Source organism: Oncorhynchus tshawytscha, linkage group LG17, assembly GCF_018296145.1.
Source record: "Oncorhynchus tshawytscha isolate Ot180627B linkage group LG17, Otsh_v2.0, whole genome shotgun sequence".
Classification (NCBI taxonomy): Eukaryota; Metazoa; Chordata; class Actinopteri; order Salmoniformes; family Salmonidae; genus Oncorhynchus; species Oncorhynchus tshawytscha.
The window spans coordinates 22,284,991-22,299,834 of NC_056445.1; the positions used below are offsets into that span (position 1 = coordinate 22,284,991).

General features: G+C 41.9%; 1 protein-coding gene across 4 annotated transcripts in view; it reads right to left on the reverse strand.

The window, feature by feature from the left end:
• Positions 1–4,966, reverse strand: part of LOC112234216 (anoctamin-4-like) — a 41,432-nt gene extending 36,466 nt beyond the window's left edge. The window contains exons 1-3 of one of the 4 annotated variants that reach the window (XM_024402253.2): positions 4,697–4,966; positions 4,520–4,595; positions 3,265–3,345 (exon numbers count right to left, since the gene is read on the reverse strand). In XM_024402253.2, the coding sequence (XP_024258021.1) occupies positions 3,265–3,345; positions 4,520–4,595; positions 4,697–4,744 (205 nt within the window). In that variant the 5' untranslated portion in view covers positions 4,745–4,966. Of the gene's footprint in view, positions 1–3,264; positions 3,346–4,519 lie in introns of all 4 variants that reach the window. The other 3 variants (XM_024402254.2, XM_024402251.2, XM_024402252.2) reach the window with 3 other exon arrangements.
• Positions 4,967–14,844: the final 9,878 nt, after the last annotated feature.

The window sequence follows — 14,844 nt, forward strand, 5'->3', positions numbered from 1 at the left end:
GAAACACAACCCCAGCGCATTATAAGATACACTTCAAATGAGTGGATTTGGCTATTTCAGCCACAACTGTTGCTGGCAATCTCCATAGACAAACATTGACAGTAGAATGGCCCATACTGAAGAGCTAGAAGCCTTCTTATTAATGCTGTGTAAAGCATCAGTAGGCAGTAATGCATAATTCATTGCATTTTTTATTAGGCTATACATTACACTGAAGCAAGCACTAAAATGAAAAAAATGTATTACCTCTTCGGGTGGCAACTATATTACTACTATTTATTCATTAACATAAATCTTTATTCCTATCATTGCAAATGTAGTGGATCCCTGGGAAATCTCAACCTCCATTGCAACTGTATGCTACTTGAAATGCTATAGCATACAAGGTAATCCGCACCCGTGTGTGCTTCAGGGTGCCCTCTAAAACCATCCATGTAATGAGCTGTTTGAATGATACGGTGTGTTCTAAGCAACATCTCTGTCGCAGTCATCATAAAAATAAATGCCCTGCCTAGCTCTCTGAGGACCCAGATCACCACCGCCAGCACTTCCTGCCTCTTAGAGGGACCAAGGTACACTACAATGCAGGTGACTAGAATTGGGCTAGATTTGTATTATTTTGTATTTATTAAGGATCCCCACTTGGCAGCAGCTACTCTTTCTGGAGTCCAGCAACAATAAATCAAATCAAATTTTATTGGCCTCATACACATATTTAGCAGATGTTATTGCGGGTGTAGCGAAATGCAAGTGTTCCTAGCTCCAACAGTGCAGTAGTATCTAACAATTCACAACAATACACACATCTCAAAGTAAAAAAATAAATTGCATTAAGGCAACATATACATGACATTACATTTCATAACACTTTTCACAACACATTAAGTATGTTACCTCAGGCTCTACTCTACTCTACTCCCACAAATCTACAATACAGAATCCATGTGTGTGTAGAGTGGGTGTATTATAATGTGTAGGTCTGTGTGTGTGTCTCTTCACCATCCCCGCTGTTCCATAAGGTGTATTATTATCTGTTTTTAAATCATCAGTTACAGTGCATTCGGAAAGTATTCAGACCCCTTCCCTTTTTATACACTTTTTTATTCTGAAATTGATTCAATTTAATGTTTTCCTCATCAATCTACATATTGTAGCCCAATATGCCTCTCCTGAGTCCGTACTGGAGTAGCAGCAATGGGACAAGACTGTAACTACCAATTGGATATCATGAAATTGGGGAGAAAAAGGGGTAAAAAGTACTAACAACTTAAATATAAATATATATATCACACAAAAAATTGCAGAAATACTCAGACCCTTTGCAATGAGAGTCAAAATTGTGCACAGGTGCATCATGTTTCCATTGATCATCCTTGAGATGTTTCTACAACTTGATTGGAGTCCACCTGTGGTCAATTCAATTGATTGGACATCATTTGGAATGGCACACACCTGTCTATATAAGATCCCACAGTTGACAGTGCATGTCAGAGCAAAAAGCAAGTTATGAGGTCAAAGGAATTATCCGTAGAGCTCCCAGACAGGATTGTGTTGAGGCACAGATCTGGGAAAGGGTAACAAAACATTGAAGGTGTACATTTAAGGGCCCTGTTCTGAGCCAATTGTAATTTTCTGACGTCCCTCTTTGTGGCAACTGACCACACGACTGAACAGCAGTGCAAGAGTGACATAATTAGGGCCTGTAGGACCTACCTTGTTGATAGTGTTGTTAAAAAGGCAGAGCAGCGCTTTATTATGGACAGACTTCTCCACATCTTAGCTACTGTTGTATCTACATGTTTTGACCATGACAGTTTACAATCCAGGGCTACTCCAAGCAGTTTAGTCACCTCAACTTGATCAATTTCCACATGGTTTATTACAAGATTTAGTTGAGGTTTAGGGTTTAGTGAATGATTTGTCCCAAATACAATGCTTTTAGTTTTTGAAATATTTAGGACTAACATATTCCTTGTCACCCATTCTGAAACTAATTGCAGCTCTATGTTAAGTGTTGCAGTGATTTCACTCGCTGTAGTAGCTGACGTGTATAGTGCTGAGTCATCCGCATACATACACACTGGCTTTACTCAAAGCCAGTGGCATATCAGTAGCAAAGATTGAAAAAGAAGGGGCCTAGACAGCTGCCCTGGGAATTATGTTGGAGAGGAAGCATCTGTGTTCTGTTAGACAGGTAACTCTTTTTACACAATATAGCAGGGGGTGTAAAGCCATAACACATACGTTTTTCCGGCAGCAGACTATGATAGATAACGTCAAACGCAGCACTGAAGTCTAACAAAACAGCTTCCACAATCTTTTTATCATCAATTTCTCTTAGCCAATCGTCAGTCATTTGTGCAAGTGCTTGTTGAACGTCCTTCCCTATAAGCAGGCTGAAAGTCTTGTCAATTTGTTTACAGTAAAATAGATTCATCATGGGCTGTGATCAGCTGGCCTGGTCAATAAGTGAATTCAAACAATGGTGAGTGCAGCAGTCAGTATGTTTGACCAGGTGAATATTCTGCATCAATAAATCAATTCAATAAATTTGATTAGATGTAACTCATCACTTTAGAACACCATTTGCTTGTAATCCAGGAATTGTCCATGGCTATAATACGCTTATTCATTTCCAATAATCAACAGCCCTTACTAGAGTAAAGACTACAAAGAACCAATAAAGTTGAATTAAGGGGGAACTGATTGTCAATTAGCACTTTAGGGGACCCATAGTGATGCAGAGTACCCTATCCTGGCCAAACAATGGGGAAAGATTTTAAATCACGCTCATCCAGGGGGTATATAGACTCCTCTGAAGGCAGCTTATTGAGAAAGGCTATTGATTTGTCATTTTCTGAAGTCTAGAGGTGGCTCAAGGTAAAGAATGTGGGCTACATTTAGAATGATCCATCTGTGGATGACTTGTGCCTGGTCAAAAACTCATCCATGCATCCATTAAACATTAGCTTTTTATCTAGGCTACTCTATATCAATTTCATTGTCAAGAACTCCACATACAGCACCTGAGGAATTGTTCATGTGCAGGTGTGAAAGATACATGATATTGGATCTGGTCTACTTCTACCTGAAAGGATAGATGTATTTTTAAAAAGTCTGATTTCTTGGTGTGGTCAGCGTTTTCACACTTTTTCCAAACATTTCTGAAAGTTTCAGCGTGACTTTTTCCCGCCAAACCAAATATGGCCTCCCTTTGCGGTCTCTTTTTGATATAGAGTAAGACATTCTGTAAAGTACAATTACCGATGGTGATCTGACTGACGCAGCTGTAAAAGGTTCCCGTTCCAGTGGAGACGTTGTAACTGCCACTGCTTGGTTCACGGTCTGGAAAGACAACATCATCATTGGTTGCCCTTGATCAGAGCCACTCTCACATCACACTCAACCTTCAAGAACATGTTTATTCACCCCAGATAACCTGGATTTATCCCATGCAAGGTCACACACAGTAGTTGATTTACTGCGTTGGACTTTCTTGGAGGACATTTTTGTGTTTTAGAACAGAAGACAAAAACGCCCCCATTGGTTCGATTAGCTTTTATGGAGGAGCTAAATCTGTCCAGAGGCTGCTGAAACGTACTAAATAAATAACGGCTGTTTTTGGATGGACTTTTGTGTTTGGGTTGGGGAAAGTGATGCAATATAATCAATACTGTACTCAGAGATACATGATTCCTTTAATTCAGGAGGATGTTTGTTGTTGCCACTGAAAATGGACTGAAAACATTTTTGCCTAACTATCCAATGTGTATTTAAAGTAAAGGCACACTAGATAGGTCCTAAATTACAATACTGTCTCCACGTCCACTACAAGACCTATGTCGAGTCAGACTGCTCAAAAGATGCAATGGTCATTCATTAGCCAAAAAGCCATTAACATTTTGGAAGCGTTCCTAATTATATTGAGGGGAAAGGGTGCCAACATTTACAAAAAATGACTTAGGTCTACTTCAGATAACATGATGCAAAAGGTTTAAAAAGACTCACATCTTGTATTTCCACACTTGGTGTCACATTGGAATACTGGTGTGCATGCATGTCAATGACTCCATAATGGATGAATGCGAATAGGGAGCAGTTTTGCTGGCTACGATTATGAGGGTCACCCAGTCAAATAAAACATTAACCCTGAAACCTATGGCTGATGAGAAATAACCAATTAAATCTGGGTCATCAAGGGAAATTAAAATGTTAACGTTTTATTAACTCTAAGAGTTGGCCTATAGAAAAACAATCACATTTAGGCTTCATCAGGACTATACATGATTTATATTAAGCCTCTGTGTGCTTGCTTATGGCTGCTCTTAAATTGTTAATTTAAAGTTAGTGTGGAATGTTTTGCTACATTGTATCACCACCCATGCACCAACACTTATATACAGAATCAGATATAAGCGCTCCTGTGTAAAGGGGTATTCGTTTGTTTTCATTAATCTATTGTCGCCTACTTTGAAAACCTTACAGAAAAAAAATATACAATGCTGTTTTTGGACTTTACCTGCTGTGGAACAGGAGGATAGCCGCGTGTCTGTCGCCAGTGCTGGGCTTCCAGGACACACCCGTTCCGTTTCATCCTGAGATTGCATACAAACAATATGTTCATTGACGTCTCCAGTTTTACATGCCCGTTGCTGCTCGGTCCCCCCGTTGCATATCCCTGGTTGAATCCTCATACCCTTGTTGAGCTGACGAACCAACCGAACATCAGTCCCAGAACAGTCATGATCCACGAGCATCATCACCAGCAAGTTCAATTCAAAGCCTGGGATATGTTAGCCAGCCTACATGTCTCGAGCACTCGTGTAGGTAATATTTTAATGACTATAAATAAATACAGAACCTAGCCTACAACTACTCAGGATATATAACGTTTTATTATGTATAATTTAGTTTGCCAGTCTGGTATCGTCCACCCTGGCTTCGTCCTTCCAGAAAGCTTGGAGAATACGGTCAATGGATTTAGCAGTGGGCGAGGAGTTTGGGACAGGCGTGGTTTTCATGCACGTCATCCAGGTGGCACCCTGCCACACTCTCCTGAGTGATCATAGGCTGCAGATCAATAGATGGACGTGTTCCTACAGCTAGAGACTTACAAAAGATGTATCTTTATAAGTTAAACATGAGTGTAGCATATTGCTGTAGCCTAAGCCCATTAAATATATTTGAACCTTGGAGGCATTTTCTGATTAAGCACACAACCTTTTATTGAAAAGTAGCCTACATTTGACTGACATCAAATAACAAAGTATGTAGCATATAGCACATTGTGTGTATAATGCTATTATAAAACAATATGGCGGCATTAAGTAGCCTATTTTAATTTCACTAGTTCTAATGCCAGTGTTTGAGTTTTCACCCGAAATGATACGGTTGGGATAGGGATAGCGTAAACCGTGATATCACTCCGAGGGTGTCTCAGGTGGAGTTGGGAAATGCACAAAAATAGGACAAATAATTATAAGCACCCACCAAATTATTCTTGTTGCAGATCTGTGGTTACATGCAATTACGGACTCTCTCAAAGAGGGGATTATCCTGCACAAAATGTCTACATAAAAATGTATGAATGAATCAGCAGTCAAATATAAGTAGATTAATGCATCACACATCAAATCTAAATTGTGGATGGTTTGCATGGTACAGTGAGTACAGATGGCTTTTATCATTAACACAGATAAACACCTAGGTGCAGAGCTGGTCCACAGCATCTTTCAGCACTGTCAGATTGTGCTATAACCTTGAGTCTCAATATTTTAGTCAGGATTTCACATTGGAGGGAGCTGTTTATTATGCAACTGTTCCAAAACACTTATACAATCAAATTCTCAGATGATTCAACCAATGAGGAATACCAGTGTTTATCGACCTGTGGAGTGGTGTCATCAAAATGGTATAATCCTGGATCACCAGGAACTGATCTTTGGTGTTCAACAGGATATCTACAACACACCTGTCGTGATCAAACCAAATCAAATTGTATTGGTCACATACACGTGTTTACCAGATGTTATTGCGGGTGTAGTGAAATGCTTGTGAGTTTGATATGATTCACAACCAATCCATATCCTAAAATGTCCATGTGAATTTCCTTTGTAATAAGAGGTTAATGAGCAAATCTACTTATGGCATCTAGGCTAAGGTCAAGGTCTTTTGGGTCAAGAAGACAAATGTTGTTTCCATGTTTCTGCTCCACCATTCAGTTTCATGTAGTACAGAATGACTACATGAATGATATGATATGATATAGCAGCTTCTGCCACCCTGTACAGCTTAAAAGCACGATGTTGACTCCTGCAAGTTTGTTAAAAACAAATTGTTGGCCACTTGCACTTAACGAGTCATTTAAAAACTAGGCTAAAACGTTTTGGTGCAGCGGATGAAAAGTATGTGCATTATATGCTTGCTCAGATGCTGTGAAGTGGAATCTCAGCTAAATCGATGTCTAAAACGATCATGGAGGTATCTAAAATAGATTTTCAGTTTGGGCATAAAAAACGAATTTATAGGACACAGTTTGCATTTGCAACATCTTAAAACAGGAAAAATGTGGAGCATGTTTCATAATTTTTTTGTGTGCGTGTTTATCAACTTTGGGTGGAAAAGCTCCTCAGCAAAGCACAGCACTGTGGAGGAAGGCCCTCTGGCCCAGGGGAAATAGCCCAGATCCGTCAGGTCATTACTCATAGGCCGATATCCTCAATGCCGTGTTCTACATTTCCAAACATAAGATGAAGGACCCGGGGACTTGAAGTTAGGGTTTCGCCTTTGCAGGGAACTTCTGCAAGTATCCCTCGCTTTACCTTCACATCTTTCAATGTAAAAGGGTGAAAAATATAGAAAAGTTAGAGCTGGGCTGTTTTAAAGGGCCAGTGCAGTCAAAAACCTGATTTTCCTGTGTTTATATGCTATTTTGTTTTGAAAATTATGACAGTGCCCTTTTAGTGTAAGAGCTGTTTGAAAAGGCCGCCTGAAATTTCAGCAGGTTTTGCATGGGTGGAGTTTTGGCTTTCCTCCAGGTGGTAAAGTTAATAGACCAATAACAAACAAAGTTCCAAACCTCTGCCAATAACAGCTAGTTTTCAGGTAACATATCCTGCTGTATTGGGCCTTTAAGGGTTGAGGGATGGTCTCCCTGACCCAGATTAAGCCTAGTCAAATCAAATCAAATCAAATGTATTTATATAGCCCTTCGTACATCAGCTGATATCTCAAAGTGCTGTACAGAAACCCAGCCTAAAACCCCAAACAGCAAGCAATGCAGGTGTAAAAGCACGGTGGCTAGGAAAAACTCCCTAGAAAGGCCAAAACCTAGGAAGAAACCTAGAGAGGAACCAGGCTATGTGGGGTGGCCAGTCCTCTTCTGGCTGTGCCGGGTGGAGATTATAACAGAACATGGCCAAGATGTTCAAATGTTCATAAATGACCAGCATGGTCTAATAATAATAAGGCAGAACAGTTGAAACTGGAGCAGCAGCACGGTCAGGTGGACTGGGGACAGCAAGGTGTCATCATGTCAGGTAGTCCTGGGGCATGGTCCTAGGGCTCAGGTCCTCCGAGAGAGAGAAAGAAAGAGAGAAGGAGAGAATTAGAGAACGCACACTTAGATTCACACAGGACACCGAATAGGACAGGAGAAGTACTCCAGAAATAACAAACTGACCCTAGCCCCCCGACACATAAACTACTGCAGCATAAATACTGGAGGCTGAGACAGGAGGGGTCAGGAGACACTGTGGCCCCATCCGAGGACACCCCCGGGGTCCTGGACTTAAAGCGTGCTCAATGGAGAATCTCCAAGTAAAGTCTTTTTTAAATTCAGGACTAGTAGTCTAAATCTTCGGCTGGAAAACCATCCTTTAATGTTTGGCAGATTATGCTGCCACATGCTTTGCTTCTCTTATGCTGAATTCAGTCAGTACTTCACATATCAGTGTCTACACTCTTAGAACCAAAAATGGTTCTACCTGAAACCGAAAAGGGCTCCTCTATGGGGACAGCCAAAGAACCCTTTTGGAACCCTTTTTTCTAAGAGTGTATTTCACACAATTACATTCAATGTTATTATTCACCACGAAACAGTTATCTCTCTTCAAAGTACATTTTGAAGAGACTGTTTGGGGTCACTAGCAGCTGCACTGTCGCACCATCAGACCCATAAAGAGTGGGATAAGTTTACTTCTAATTTCTGTGAAACACAATTTATATTTTCCTGATGAGCTACAACATTATCATAGTCATTTGATATGAATGAAACAAGACTATGGGTTCCTCTTATGTCGAAAAGGGACATCAGTCGGTCACTTATATCTGGAAACCTGGCTCTTCCCATGGTACAGCTTCAGTAAAAGGCAACCTGACACTAAATGTGTGTGTATGTGTGTTTGTGTCAAGGTGAGAAACGATCAATGTCAGTCGCTTCACAACAAGCAGCTGCATGAAAACAGCAGTGTCTTTTGTTTGCTTGAGTTGTATTAGGCCTCACTACACAGCTGCATGTCTTCATTTCACTCACCAAGTAGCCTAAAGTGCCTCCTTACAGCCAAAGAGTATAGTCTAGATACAGAAAGAGGCCCCGAAGCCATCATCCTTGAAGCTGGAAAACTATGCAGTCACAGCTTCTTTGGCTAGCTCAGCCAAACAGTACAAAAGACATGTGACCATGTCAAGCTGCAGAACATGTGTAGTACAAGTTGTTGTGTTGGAAACTTTGACAATAAACTTTGTTGTAGTTATTGTGTTTGAATTGAATCTTAATCTTATTAGCCACATCAACACAACACTTATGAAAGCCATTTGTTAGGATGGAGTAGCCCACACACATCAAGCAGGAACCTGTGTGTTACCTAAGAAGAGAGAGACAGAGAGGTGGACTCATCGTTGCCTTTCTATCTGGGTTCACGTGTCTGCAATATGAGGGCATGTTCCACTAAGGCTGTGTGGAGTGCTGACTCAGAGGCTTCCTTCCTCACACTCTCCCTCTGGCAGCAGGGGGTGGGGTTATGCCGGTGAGGAGATGCATAAATAGGCCATGGTGCATGATTCCCACTAAACAGATCTCCAAGGCTATCTGTAGCATGACAGATTCCCACTAAACAGAACTCCAAGGCTATGTGTAGCATGACAGTTTCCCACTAAACAGAACTCCAAGGCTATATCCAAGGCGCAGACCAGCTGGCCGGTGTGTTTACGGACATATTCAATCAATCCCTATACCAGTCTGCTGTTCCCACATGCTTCAAGAGGGCCACCATTGTTCCTGTTCCCAAGAAAGCTAAGGTAACTGAGCTAAACGACTACCACCCCGTAGCACTCACTTCCGTCATCATGAAGTGCTTTGAGAGACTAGTCAAGGACCATATCACCTCCACCCTACCTGACACCCTAGACCCACTCCAATTTGCTTACCGCCCAAATAGGTCCACAGACGATGCAATCTCAACCACACTGCACACTGCCCTAACCCATCTGGACAAGAGGAATACCTATGTGAGAATGCTGTTCATCGACTACAGCTCGGCATTCAACACCATAGTACCCTCCAAGCTCGTCATCAAGCTCGAGACCCTGGGTCTCGACCCCGCCCTGTGCAACTGGGTACTGGACTTCCTGACGGGTCGCCCCCAGGTGGTGAGGGTAGGCAACAACATCTCCTCCCCGCTGATCCTCAACACTGGGGCCCCACAAGGGTGCGTTCTGAGCCCTCTCCTGTACTCCCTGTTCACCCACGACTGCGTGGCCACGCACGCCTCCAACTCAATCATCAAGTTTGCGGACGACACAACAGTGGTAGGCTTGATTACCAATAACGACGAGACGGCCTACAGGGAGGAGGTGAGGGCCCTTGGAGTGTGGTGTCAGGAAAATAACCTCACACTCAACGTCAACAAAACTAAGGAGATGATTGTGGACTTCAGGAAACAGCAGAGGGAACACCCCCCTATCCACATTGATGGAACAGTAGTGGAGAGGGTAGCAAGTTTTAAGTTCCTCGGCATACACATCACAGACAAACTGAATTGGTCCACTCACACAGACAGCATCGTGAAGAAGGCGCAGCAGCGCCTCTTCAACCTCAGGAGGCTGAAGAAATTCGGCTTGTCACCAAAAGCACTCACAAACTTCTACAGATGCACAATCGAGAGCATCCTGGCGGGCTGTATCACCGCCTGGTACGGCAACTGCTCCGCCCTCAACCGTAAGGCTCTCCAGAGGGTAGTGAGGTCTGCACAACGCATCACCGGGGGCAAACTACCTGCCCTCCAGGACACCTACACCACCCGATGTTACAGGAAGGCCATAAAGATCATCAAGGACATCAACCACCCGAGCCACTGCCTGTTCACCCCGCTATCATCCAGAAGGCGAGGTCAGTACAGGTGCATCAAAGCTGGGACAGAGAGACTGAAAAACAGCTTCTATCTCAAGGCCATCAGACTGTTAAACAGCCACCACTAACATTGAGTGGCTGCTGCCAACACACTGACACTGACACTGACTCAACTCCAGCCACTTTAATAATGGGAATTGATGGGAAATGATGTAAATATATCACTAGCCACTTTAAACAATGCTACCTTATATAATGTTACTTACCCTACATTATTCATCTCATATGCATACGTATATACTGTACTCTATATCATCGACTGCATCCTTATGTAATACATGTATCACTAGCCACTTTAACTATGCCACTTTGTTTACATACTCATCTCATATGTATATACTGTACTCGACACCATCTGCTGTATCTTGCCTATGCTGCTCTGTACCATCACTCATTCATATATCCTTATGTACATATTCTTTATCCCCTTACACTGTGTATAAGACAGTAGTTTTGGAATTGTTAGTTAGATTACTTGTTGGTTATTACGGCATTGTCGGAACTAGAAGCACAAGCATTTCGCTACACTCGCATTAACATCTGCTAACCATGTGTATGTGACAAATAAATTTGATTTGATTTGATTTTGATTTTGATGTGTAGCATGACAGATTCCCACTAAACAGAACTCCAAGGCTATCTGTAGCATGACAGATTCCCACTAAACAGAACTCCAAGGCTATGTGTAGCATGACAGATTCCCACTAAACAGATCTCCAAGGCTATCTGCAGCAAGTAAATGCTGTGTGCCATAGGTTATGAACACGCTTTTGCACATAGCCTACCACCAGGTACTACAGTATGACCTCGTGCCTCTTATATTGTCATTCAGCAGAGTGATCTTGGAGTGGAATAGGTCTATTGGTATTTCTGAATGATGAGAGCTCGCACTTGTATGTGTTAGCAATTGTGCTTTTTTACATTCATGCTAAGACGCAATCATTACCTTGCTCAGTTTGTCTATAAAACACTGTTAATTTTGTAACATTTCTACCGTGTCACCATCTTGAAAGTATCACGTTCTGTGTTCTCGAAAGCGCTCTCATGCACTACTTTACCTGTGCAGTGAGCAGACATTTTTTGGGCTACGTTTTTTGTAAATTAAAATGCATTATACTAATTCCATGACCATTATACACTGAGTGTACAAAACATAAAATCTTCGAGGCATGGTACTCCACTAGGTGTCGAAAGCGTTCCACAGGGATGCTGGCCCATGTTGACTCCAACACTTCCCACAGTTGTTTCAAGTTGGCTGGATGTCCTTTGGGTGGTGAACCATTTTTGAAACACACAGGAAACTGTTGAGCGTGAAAAACCCAGTAGCATTACAGTTCTTTACACTCAAACCAGTGTGCATGGCACCTACGACCATACCCATTCAAAGGCACTTAAATATTTGATCTTGCCTCTTCACCCTCTGAATGGCACACACACAATGCCTGTCTTAATTTTCTCAAGGCTTAAAAATCCTTCTTTAATCTGTCTTCTCTCCTTCTTCTACTCTGACTGAAGTGGATTTAACAGGTGACATCAATAAGGGATCATAGCTTTCACCTGGATTCACCTGGTAAGTCTTTCATGGAAATAACAGAAGAAGTTCATAATGTTTTGTAGACTCAGTGTATGTGTTGATGTCATTTTTTTTATTGTATCTTGTTTTCTCAAAGGAGAAAAGCATGCAAGCAATTATGTACATATAATTTGTAATTTGCTAGTGGAGAAGGAGTCTAATTTTATGCAAGCAATTTGTTTCCAAGTTTCCTCTCCTCGCCTCCTCGATTACCTGTAGACTTCTTCAAAAGGAGGCAAGGAGAGGAAGGAGGGAGTGGACGTGAGGAATCGAGGAAATCCAATTGAGAAAAGGCCAAGGAGGCATCAAGAGAGGAGAGAGGATGTGAGGAATCGAGGAAAGATTAATTGAGAAACAGACAATGTCCTAACGCTCTCTATGTGTGTATTGTGAATCTAGTGCCCTCTATTGCCAGTGCAGGCCAAGGCCCGACACCTGTTGCTCCATACCTACAGCCTGACCAGCTGCATCGAGCAGGTCCTGACTCATAGAAATAGGGCTACACACACTTGCACAAGCTGCAGAGAGTCCACCGCCTAGAATAAAAAATGTGGATGCAGACTATTTATTGGGATTGCATTCTAAGTGGTACTTAGAATGCATTCTAAGTGGTACCTCCTCCTTCCAGAGGAGGTTGGTGGGAGGAGCTACAGGAGGACAGGCTCATTGTAATGGCTGGAATGGAATAAATGGAAGTGTACAGTATATGGACAGCACATGTTAGACTCAGCTCCATTTATTCCATTCCAGTCATTAAAATGAGTCCGTCCTCCTATAGCTCCTTCCACCAGGCTCCCCATTCCCTTCATAACCTCAGGATGCAGTACTGGCCAGTCATTGATCACATGATCAGCTGTTAGTTTGTCTGTGAATGAGCCTTGGTTATCAATCTTGAGTTAAATTATCACTAGACTAAGACAGAGAGAGTGAGATCTGTCTTTGTGTCTGTCACTCATGCTTTCTTTTACTAAACAATGCAGCATAACTGTCAGTCACTGTCTCACCTGGAAGATATGTTAGCTGGAAACATGTGAATGAAGAACCTGTTAGTACATTCTGAAATAATAAATATAGTATTTTGAAAACTCACCTAAAAAGTTGATACATTATTAGAGACAAGGACCCCACTGGGCACAGATTTCAAATCAACATCAATTCCATGTTTGTTCAACGTGATTTTATTGAAATTACGTGGAAACAACGCTGATTCAACCAGTGTGTGCCCTGTGAGAAGAGGCAGAGAGACGTGAGTCAGATTAACATGATTAGTTATAATTTGGTAATGACAGAGGGCATACATCCGGGTTTTGACATTGACTGATATATTATAGGACAAGAGTGCTGTCTGTGGTCTCTTCTGCTTCTATGGAAGACTACAGTGGTGAGGTACTGTTTGTGCTGTTGTATTACACTACCACCACTAGATGGAGTAGTTGTCAGCAGTATGGTGTGTTCTGTCCAGACTTTAGCCTAGGTGTCACAGTTAGGAAGAAGTGAAGCAAACACTCATGCTGATAACCACTACACTTGACTAGCCTGTTTTCCTTCTATACTAATAACCACCACACTGTGACCAGTCTGGTTTCTAGGCAACAGAGCAAGTCTGTTTGTGGTTAGTGATCAGTTTAGAACGGATACAAACCCTGCCTATCCCAATAACCAAGAGGAAACACAGTCAGTGTTCTGAGAGTTCTGCCCTGGTTATGGAGTGGAGCAGACGCCTAAGTCACAATGAGCTAGACTTCCTGATCACAAGACAGGGGCAGGATGTGGGTATGTGAGACTGTTGTCACGTACACACACAGACCCTATTCAAACCCTTTACATGTGCACCTTTTATTTCTTTCCTCTAGGTAAGATCTCACACAATCGAATGGGTGTAAGCAAGGGTTCTGTTGTATAGCTTTCACCCATCCAGTCATATCAGATCATTGATTACCTCAAGGTAATATGGACAGTCTTTTTTACTTGAGATCTCAAATTGATATGGTTATAGAAAAATATCTGTTGATATATGGGTAGCGAGGTAACAAGAGTTCAGACTTTTTCTCACAGGGAGTCTACCTGTCCAGGCTCACCCAGTGGTGATGACACATGCTCATCTGTGGTAATGGCAGCTACAGTGCCTTCAGAAAGCATTCACACCCTGAGTTTTTCCACAGTTTTTTGTGTTACAGCCTGAATTGAAATAGATTAAAAATTGGAATTGTTTTTTGAAATGTATACAATTTATTTAAAATTTAAAATCTGAAATGTCTTGAGTCAATAACTATTCAACCTCTTTGTTATGGTCAGCCTAAATCATTTCAGGAGTAAAAATGTGCTTAACAAGTCACATAATAAGTTGCATGGACTCACTCTGTGTGCAATAATAGTGTCTAACATGATTTTTGAATGACGACCTCATCTCTGTACCACACACATGCACTGAGTGTACAAAACATTAGGAACACATTCCTAATATTGAGTTGCAGCCCTTTTTGCCCCCGGAACAGCCTCAATTCGTCGAGGCATGAACTCTACAAGGTGTCAAAAGCGTTCCACAGGGATACTGGCCCATGTTGACTCCAATGCTTCCCACTCATGTATGACTAGTTGTGCATTCTTTTATAGGTCCTTGGGTACAAATATTGTACTGGACTGTCAGTTGACTAACTGTAGCCCGCCTGTTGCTCTTCACAGTTGGCTGGAAGTCCTTTAGGTGGTGGACCATTCTTGATACACACAGGAAACTGTTGAGCATGAAAAACCCAACAGCGTTGCAGTTCTTGACACACCCAAACTGGTGCGCCTGGCACCTACTACCATAACCTGTTCAAAGGCACTTAAATATTGTGTCTTGCCAATTCACCCTCTATATGGC